This window comes from Pempheris klunzingeri, chromosome 18 (assembly GCF_042242105.1).
Source record: "Pempheris klunzingeri isolate RE-2024b chromosome 18, fPemKlu1.hap1, whole genome shotgun sequence".
NCBI lineage: Eukaryota > Metazoa > Chordata > Actinopteri > Acropomatiformes > Pempheridae > Pempheris > Pempheris klunzingeri.
The window spans coordinates 13,843,914-13,853,448 of record NC_092029.1 but is presented as its reverse complement, the minus strand read 5'-3'; the positions used below and the strand labels follow the sequence as shown (position 1 = coordinate 13,853,448).

The following is a 9,535-nucleotide window of genomic DNA, read 5'->3' as shown; positions in this document are numbered from 1 at the left end:
GTATGTGTGGTGATAATAGGTTTTGTTTTACTAGAAATCATGTACATATAAGCCTAACTCACTTACTTTGCATGCATAAATATGTAAGCAAGTAGGGTATGCATATCCTTTTGTATTTGCATGACACTTTCCTTCCATTACCCTCACTTAAGATCCATAGGGGTAAATAAAATCATTTGACATGGACTTAAACAACTACTTCTGACTGAGAGCACAATGTGAAATATGAGCTCACAAATCTAGATTATAAAATAAATCCTACAAGCTTACAAACTCATGTGATACATAATGTATGAGTGTACTTACAGTGGTATATTTGTCCATGTCCTAAAGAGAGATAACAACCCTGTTTGCTGGAGGTGTCCCGGTCGTATCTGCAGTCTAAGCCCTTATGTGAATCAGTGAACACACTGTTGTTCCTTGAAGGGATAAACCAGCAATCAAATCTAGTTGCACTGCATATGATATGGCCACTATTATGAAAATCTAATATTATTTTTGTGGATCCCTTGTTTAACCTGCAGGTCCAGCTCAAGAAAATATACTGCAAACACCTAAGAATGAGCTATCACAGTGAATTTGACACCATTTAGATTCATGTAAGACCATGAGGGATGACACAAAAAAAAGCATAAAAACCCTCTGGGTTTCCTTTAGATTTCTCTACATCAGGATCAGTATCCACTGTACTTGTGTCTGACCTATTCACGAAAAAAATGGGGCAGTTACCAAGGAGAGAAACCAATCGTTCATTCTAAAAATATAATCTAAGAGCCCAGCTGGTGAGAGGTTGTGGTGCAGTCCTCCTTTCTGTCTCTCTGTCGTGGCTCAGAAGAAGCTGTATATAATAAACAAGGCTTGTGTGATCATTATCCGAGCAGTGAGTGGCCATTTATGCCCAACCGCACCACAGGCTCACTGGTTAGCTGTGGTGTGCCAAGTATCTGGAGATTTGTCCACTAATTGGTTTGTTTGATTCTTAAGAACTGAAAAGGAGAGGGGCGATTGGTGAGAGGGAAAATGAATGCATGGAACAACAGGTGAGGAAGATGTAAAAACTCTCAGTTTGCTGTGGGATATTTTATACTGTATTTTCCTTACACGTGCAGGACAGATAGGTGACCTGAGGGAGGGTTAAAGTCTCCTCAGTCAGATATTGACAGCCCTTAAATGGAATTAGATCAAAGCTGTATTTTTTTAGAGCAACCATGTGATTTAGGCCACAGGTCCCAAGATAGAAGGGAGGCCTAGAAAAGCTACACATGGTGTTTCTGGGAAAGAATGACCCCCCTCAAAAACACCAATTTAAGACAGATGTTTCTCTCACAGTCTGACCCAATCTTGTCTCCGCTAGCTGGTCAACAAGGAATTTTCAATAGCGTTTATGTCTGAAAATGACACCCTATACTCTCAGTAACACTGAATTGATGTTTTTATGAGCAGCAGCCAGGGATATAATTCATTGGACAGACCCACTGTAATGAGCCCGCATAGACAAAGCACCCAATTTCCAGTGTGTCCTCTTTCCCCTGGGAGCCGTGATCATAATGACAGTGCTGTTTGTTGCCTGGTTTCATGCTGAATCATCAGCCACTGGCCCCCGTTCTTTTCTCACCTCTCTCCCTTCGGTTTCTGGAAAAAGAGAACATCAGTCCTGCTTGCAGATTATGTCATTTGCATGACACAAGTGTGATTTCTTTTATTTAATTATTTCACCAGATTATAATTAGGAGAACATGAGGTGACTGAGCTCGACTTACTTTCTATGCCTCATGAGATCTCCTGATGGGAAGCCATGCACCGTAGCTCTGGCAGCAGCAATCCTGGCAGCAATGATCTATAATGGTCAACAGCAGGGCAGATGTTTGCATTTTGCGACCAGTTTAAAGTGAAGTAACTCCGGGTTTAAGAATTAAAAGGCCAACATTGAAAAGATGCAGTTCATGCATCTATATTGCTTTTCGACCACATTACCCAAATGAATCTTTAAGACATGATGCGTTAATGCCATGTTATAACTGTGAAACATCATGTAAACATTATAATAAGCCCCGATGCAACCCCCTGTGTATTGCTAAGGCATAAACAGATAATGTTTTCTGCCCATTTGCCTTTGGTTTTCTTCGCTGATCTGTGCTCTGTCCATTAGTGTTCGCTACACTGACATGTATTCCACCCATTTGTCTCCAGCTGATGGAGCACTCGGCAGTCACTTTACTGTTGAGTGGACCTCTCAAGCATATTGGTTTATAATTTTTTCATGTGCACTTGCATTTTTATGATAATAGACTATTATTGCTACATAATGGATTTTCATGTTTGAGCCTTAATGGAGCCACTGCAATTCATATATGTATCCCCCTATTAGGATGTAGTTTTGTAGATGCTTTTGGGTTGTCACTGTACAGAATTTAATTATGTTGAAATTCATATTTAATTTCTGATAATGTGCATATCATATATCAGATTTATTATTGCTTTTTAAAAAAAAACATTAAACATACTATAATGCGACAATAATCTGCAATGTTAAATACAATACAGCATTCTAGGACTATAATAAAATGAAATATTGTAGGAAAGTATAAGAAAGTATAGGGTTTACATACAAAGTAAAGCATCAAAACATGACAAACAAACAAACCATGCACTTCTTATTTCTGAACATTTCACTGACTGTATTTGAGATTTGAGGTCTTTTTAAAATAAATGAAGCTTCAAAAGAGGCTTTAAGAATTTAAGCTTATGAATTACATGAAAAAATGGCAACTACTCGGTGAATTTGAAAGTATTTCTAAAGTGAAATCACCATGGCTCTTTTCTATAAAAAAAAACAAAAAAAAAAAACTAACTGTATATCATTAGGACTAGTTACGTCAGAGTCATTCTCTTATTCTATTGGTCAGAATATTTAGCTCCCGAATTCTGATTGGCTGTCGTTCAGAGTTCAAAGGTTAGCTTGCTATGTAGCCATTTAGCCGAAGAACTGTAAGTTGCGTGCTGATTTTTGTAACAGTGCTTCTTATTACAGCTTAATGTGACACTAGATAATACACTTAACGCGCACAAAGGTGCTGTCGCTTATTAATTTCTCCTGTTTTGTACATTTTCGCCTGTGCTTTTAGCCCTGGCGACCTGGGCGTGCTAATGTTAGCTAAGTGACCACCTAGCTAGCACTGCTGACATAATAAAGAAAGATGACATATCGTTTCAAAAGCTAACCTTATAAGAACGGCCAGTTGAAGGTTCTGTGAGAGCTATGGCATCAACCAGGCTACTGTGTTTACTCAACGCGAAAGCAGCAGGCTCGACGAAAACATTAGCCAGGGCAGGGTTGAGTGTGTGCCTCAGGAGAAATGTCTGCAGTTCACCTTCAAGGCTGCAGAGCTGCATGTCAGCCTGGGTCATTGACCAGTATGGTACTAATGAGGTTTTGAAGTACACAGAAGAAATCAGCGTCCCCACTGTCACCTCTCCCAGTGAGGTGATGATTAAAATCCATGCGGCTAGTGTCAACCCTCTTGATATATCTATGAGGGGTAAGTGTTGGACTAATATTGACAACATAATCACATAACCGTTGATTTATAGTTGGTGTTTTTTTGGTTTTTCTTTTACACATACCTGTTTGCTTTTCTCCATTTTTAGGTGGTTATGGAGCTAAATTGCTTAAATTAAGAAGGAATCCAATGTCCGTAATGGACGATGACAATGAGTTTCCTCTGATTCTGGGTCGTGATGTGTCTGGTGTAGTGGTGGACTGTGGATCTGAAGTTACTCATTTTGTTCCTGGAGATGAGGTAGGAGCTGCATTTCAAACCTGTCCTGTAGGTGATGTAACAGTATGCCAGGAGTGGGCGAAATGGATAAAATCCTGTATGACTGTAGTCATGATTTTAATATTGTACATAATCAAGAAAATCAAGTGAGCAACTGCTCATTGATGTGAGGAATTTTGTGGTTAATATAGCAAATTGAACACTCAAGAAGACAGCACTCTTCATCATATTGATGCAAAACTCACAAAATACCAATATAGCCATAAAACGCCTGCAGTGTTTCTGCATGATCAGCAGTATATGAAAAATGAAAAAAGACTTATTCTTAAAACATTCTTTCCCAACTGTTTCCCTAATCTTTGCTTTCTCTTCATAAGCATAAAGCAGATGCAAAAAAAAAATCGTATACTGGCCAAGCTGATCAAAACCCACGGACATATTGACACATAAGTGATGAGAGGTCATAAGGAGACATTGCTTATTCAGGGTTAAATAAAATAAAGGGTTCACAAGCCAAAAAAAGTTGTGAATCACTGGTCTGACACTCCTACCATAGTATAAATCCCTTCCTTCATGGTATATATCACCATATCAGCCATTCCTAATGCACCAAACTCCATTGTCAAGTCATTCTCTGACATTTTATTAACAAAGATTCAAGCTCAAGAAAGATTAAGCTCTTTCTGCTTGGTCATCACAGTGTGACTCGCAATAATCTGAGACATCCACTGTGCCGTTTCCCGCTTATCCACTTTACTGTCTTCCTGTAGACTAAAATTCAATTATGTAAATCCAGATTAAATGTGATTAAATGATAGAACAATACATCAGTAAAAAAAAAAAAAACCTCCATACGTAGTGTATCTTGACTAATGATCAGAACAGCTGACTGAGAGCTTAATAGCTGATTAACCAGATTCAGAGACAAAGTTAAACTGAGTCGTGTTCAGCATGTTGAATGTCATATTTGTGTTCCAGGTGTGGGCTGCTGTTCCCCCGTGGAAACAAGGTAGTCTGGCAGAATTCGTGACTCTAACAGAGTATGAGGTGAGCCACAGAGCCAGTGGATTTATTGTACTGCTCTATACTTTCATATTCAAATGACTGATAAACTGTAAGAGAGTTTATGAGTTAATTTGCCATCTAACTTCACACCAGTTTTAAAGAAATGTGACTTTCTTGTCAGTATGTTTTCAACTAGTTGATTTGGTGCTCTTGTGTGATTTGTGAAAAAAAGCTGAACAAAAGTTAGGAAGAAATGCACCCTGTTATGTAATCCTGCCGTGTAAAAAGTAATTAGGATTTAGTTTGTTTGGCTGCTGAAGCCGCTGTGGCAGCAATTACAGAGACACACAAATTGCCCTCTGTTTTCTAGCTGTGTTGTCCTTCATTTATTAAGCGGCTCTGAGCTAGCTGCCCTCACAGCAGCTCTGGTGATTAGACTGAGGCTTTAAATTGATAATTAAAAAGACTGTTGACATGTTGATATTTTTCTAACTTTTGACAACGTCTGTGTGGCTGTTTTTGCAGGTTTCCCACAAGCCAAAATTATTGAGTCACACGGAGGCGGCATCCATCCCCTACGTAGCCACCACGGCTCTGTCTGCGCTTGTCAACGCAGGTGGTCTTTGCAGAGACAGCTCTTCAAATAAAAGGCAAGCACCGGCCTGGGTCTAGATTGCCTCGTATTGAACCCCTCTCCCCCCTTTCAATTTATACAGAGAGCAGCAGAAGTGTGAATCACAGTATCAGGGAAAGAGTAAGACGCCTAAATCCTTAAGTACGATTATAAACGGCTATTAAACCTTGAATTAATTCTGTAAGATCTTGGAGTTTCTAAATGTGCTCTTTTCTGTAATCAGTTTACTCGTGCATTCCCATACTTTGACAAGACACCTTTTTTATCACATTAGTTTCAGCAGTGGAATAGGTCTTCATCTTCATTCTAATTGGCGTCAAAAGGGTTTTTAAAATCATGCCTTTAACACTACACTGTAAAAAATTTTAACCTGATAGAACTTTCACTCCTTCTTGAATGTAATAGCTTCCAATTCTGCAAATGGCTTTTTACCCCTCAAGGCTTCCATCTCGTTTAGTCGCTTCACTAAAATGAGTCACTCAGTAATCAAATGACCATGTGGTTGCTGGGGTTTTCTCTCCCAGAGTTTTGATCACCGGAGGATCGGGAGGTGTTGGAACATTCTCTATTCAGGTAAGGCAAACTATGTTCTCCAAGCTGCACCAGCGTGTATGTTGTACTCTTTTAAACTCGGCATGAGTGTAAGGCCACTTGCTGTGTTTGTGTATATATTTCTGTTTTCTTCCTCTTTGTGCTGCCAGCTATTAAAGGCCTGGGGTGCCCACGTAACTGTTACCTGCTCTCAGAACGCTGAAGGCCTTGTTAGAGGGCTGGGGGCGGATGAGGCGGTGGACTACACAGCAGGAGATGTGGCTGGACAGCTAGAAATGATGGAGAAGTATGTGTCGTTGCTATGAAAAGTGTGCTTGTAGAAGTAGTCACAGTATCAGATCATATAGCATATAATGTGTAAAGTGGGGACATTGTATTGCTTTTATTTAAGAAATAGATCGGAGCAGAATGTTCTTTACTAACCTAAGACTCTAATGATGTATCATTGGAATCAGTGCCTGTCCAATGAAGGTGCTAATGAAAAGGAATCATTCAGGACTGCGAGAATTGCGCGTGCTTCTCCCCTTTAAACGCCTCCAAATGTGGTAAACATCTTCATGTCAGCATGGCACAACTGCTCACTGACTCGCCATCTAGTTTCCATGGAAACAAGGGCTGAAGGCCTTAGTGGACGCCGGTTCACCCCTCTCTCCACCCAAAAAAAGAAAATCGGTAAATTCTAGTATTATCTTGAAGACAACGGCGATCTCCTCCGATCATACTTTTATCTAGCAGTACATAGGATACTGATCTGAGATGGTAAAACACGCAGTGCTCTTAGAACTTTATAAATGAAGTGTGTTCATGTTTTTCAGTGTTCACCTTTCTTTGCCAGGGATCCTCTGAGTGGGTCTATGTTTGCACCCTCAGGTTTGACTTGATTTTGGATGGTGTGGGTGGGGAAACGGAGCAGTGGGCGATGGGCATGCTGAAGCCCTGGTCTGGGGCAAAGTACGTCACACTGGTAACACCTTTACTCGTCAACACCGATTCCATGGGCCTGCTGGATGGGACTTTTCATGCTGGATTCACCCTCCATAGCAAGGCCATACAGGTAAACATGAGACAGACAAACAACAAGACAAAACAGACTTTTGTTTATAAGGTCTGATATGCACATTCACTTGCCTCACAAATAAAACCCTTTTTACCCCGTTGTTTATTTTTATAGAATGCTTTGAGGCCTGGCATTTCTTCTAAAGCCACTAGCATGGGTGTGTGCCACAGGTGCTCCCAAACTGAAATTAATACTTGATCCTCAGTGGCTTGGAAAGACACTATTGTGCAATGGGTAAACACTTGTTCGAGCCAATCGAATTTTTTGTTTTATTTCCATTCAGTTGATCAGATGAATTCAAGTTCGGTGGAAATGGGGAGGGAAAAATCATGTAACAACTTGACTTTGCTTCCCAGCAGATTCTGTCTTTGCAAAGTTTTATGCTTGAGCTGTAGAAACATACCCTGAAGGGTGTAATAAATCTGACTGTGTGCAGGTGAAGAGGGAATTTTAGCACTCAAGCTTGAGTCCCTGCATGTATGTAAGCCTCCTGTTATTGCACGTACGTCCCGTCCCTCCAGCTGCTCAGTTAGTGGAGTGCATTTGTTGCAAGAGAAGTGGGTGAAGAGAATGACAGGGTGGAGCTGCTCTAGGGACTGAGTCAAGTTGTCCCAGGCAGTGGTGACAGCACGGCTGGCAGTGTTGGAGTTGTGTAGGTGTGGATGGGACGGTGTGTGTGGGCACGAGTGTTCGTCTAAATGCGACGTGTGTGTGAGTGTGCATGTGTTTGCTGCTGAACCAGCAGTATTTGCTGTTTGTGCAGATTGTAGCCGACTATCTCCCCCCCGGCAAATACCAGTGTTTGTGTGTTTCTTGCCAAGCCTCCGGGCCCCTTTGTCCACGGGAGCAGCCAGCTGGTCAGTTTCGCGGGGCTCGGCCTCAGCAGTCACACCCTCAATGCCCAGTGCTCATCTGGGAGATCATAGCACAACTGAGCCCTCTAGTGTTCAGTTTCTTGCCAGCAGTGACTGATCAGGAAGAATCCGTCATAATCTGTTGGGTTTTTTGCAAGTAGGTAGGGATAGAGATTTACCAAAGGCTAAAGGGGTGTGTCAAGTGATACTACACAATAATATATTATGATCAAATGTCAAGTGGTGTTGAATTTCAAGATTAGTACATGGGACTTTCTTTCTGTCTTTCTTTCTTTCTTTCAGTCTTTGTGTTTTAGATACTTCCCACACCTTGTATTGGGATTGTGTGTTCTTCTTTGTAACATAATAAAACTGGCAAAACAAAACACTGGTTTCAGCAGTGGGACGACACTTTTAGAACCAAGTAAACAGTAGGATCATTATAAATGAACTATAACAAGTACTGTACTCTGTACTGAGCTGGATTGTTGTTTAAGCTTGTCATCAGCATCCTTCTCTTTTGTTTTTGTCGGTTTTAACAAATGTTTCTGGCATCTAAAACTGAGCAAAGAACTGTATCACCCTACGATATGTTATTAGTTAATTCAGTGTCAGGCAGAATAATGTCACGTAGTAAGTTTTTTGTTGCTACTATATCTATTTACTATCTACTGGTCTATCAGCTAATTTGTAATGATCTTTTTTTGCCATGTAATGCATGGTATTACTTCCCACACTTAACCACTCTGTGTGTTCTTTTACGCCCAGTGAGGTGCAGACCTGCCTGACTTATAATTGTTGCCTCCTCTCTGTTTGCCTCTTAGAACATAGTATCAAGTGGAGTCTTCTACCGGTGGGCATTTTATGCTCCAGATGGGCCTGCCCTGGATGAGGTCAGCAAGCTGGTGGATGCAGGGAAGGTACTGTACTGCCTTATTACTGACATCATACAAGCTGGCATACTTGTCATTCAGAGCCACTTATACTGACAGAATGGGGAGATGGAAATCCTCTCATTTGTACATCAGTCACAGCCTGAGATTGAAATTCATGCAGGGATGGAGAACGTACAGCATGTATGATCTCCGTCCCTTCCATCATTGAACATACCAGGGATTCCACACATGCCAATATTCAAGGCTCCCCTGTGGCTTTGTTAAGGAGTGAGCACCGCATACCCGCTGTGCTGGTTGGTTGGTTGGTGGTGTGCACGGTTGGCTGCTGGGCGATTGAGTCAGGCGCCAGGAGACGGTGAATGGATTTTTAAACAGTGCTGAGCAGCCATTCGCAAAAGCGTGCGGGACCTCTGTCCTTTTGTCTCGGGGCTTACAGCGAGCGGCACACTCAGACCAGTGGCGGGAAGCTACGGACACACACTGCCCCCCCCCCCCCAGCACAAAACACACACATGCACACTCTCTCTGCTTGTCCTATTCTCAGTCAGAAGTGTGGATGGTTTCCAGTGTGACGCCACTGCGCTTCCCATTCATTGTTAACGACGAGAGATGCTGACCAGAATAACAAGCCTGGCTGCTCGTGTTGTGGGACTAGCAGAGGATTGTCCAGCCTCATCACATTCTGAACCCCTCCCTCACTTTTTCACATTTGCGGCTATGAAAGCAGGGATGATGTAGCATCAGGAGCTTGTTGAGCT

General features: G+C 41.6%; 1 protein-coding gene across 2 annotated transcripts in view; it reads left to right on the top strand.

Moving 5' to 3' along the window:
- Positions 1-996: 996 nt before the first annotated feature.
- LOC139217637 (reticulon-4-interacting protein 1 homolog, mitochondrial-like) overlaps positions 997-9,535 on the top strand; it is a 9,922-nt gene continuing 1,383 nt past the window's right edge. The window contains exons 1-9 of one of the 2 annotated variants that reach the window (XM_070849012.1): positions 997-1,040; positions 3,126-3,539; positions 3,649-3,800; positions 4,758-4,826; positions 5,310-5,434; positions 5,943-5,991; positions 6,120-6,256; positions 6,841-7,024; positions 8,706-8,801. In XM_070849012.1, the coding sequence (XP_070705113.1) occupies positions 3,260-3,539; positions 3,649-3,800; positions 4,758-4,826; positions 5,310-5,434; positions 5,943-5,991; positions 6,120-6,256; positions 6,841-7,024; positions 8,706-8,801 (1,092 nt within the window). In that variant the 5' untranslated portion in view covers positions 997-1,040; positions 3,126-3,259. Of the gene's footprint in view, positions 1,041-2,980; positions 3,540-3,648; positions 3,801-4,757; positions 4,827-5,309; positions 5,435-5,942; positions 5,992-6,119; positions 6,257-6,840; positions 7,025-8,705; positions 8,802-9,535 lie in introns of those variants that run through there. The other variant, XM_070849011.1, reaches the window with a different exon arrangement.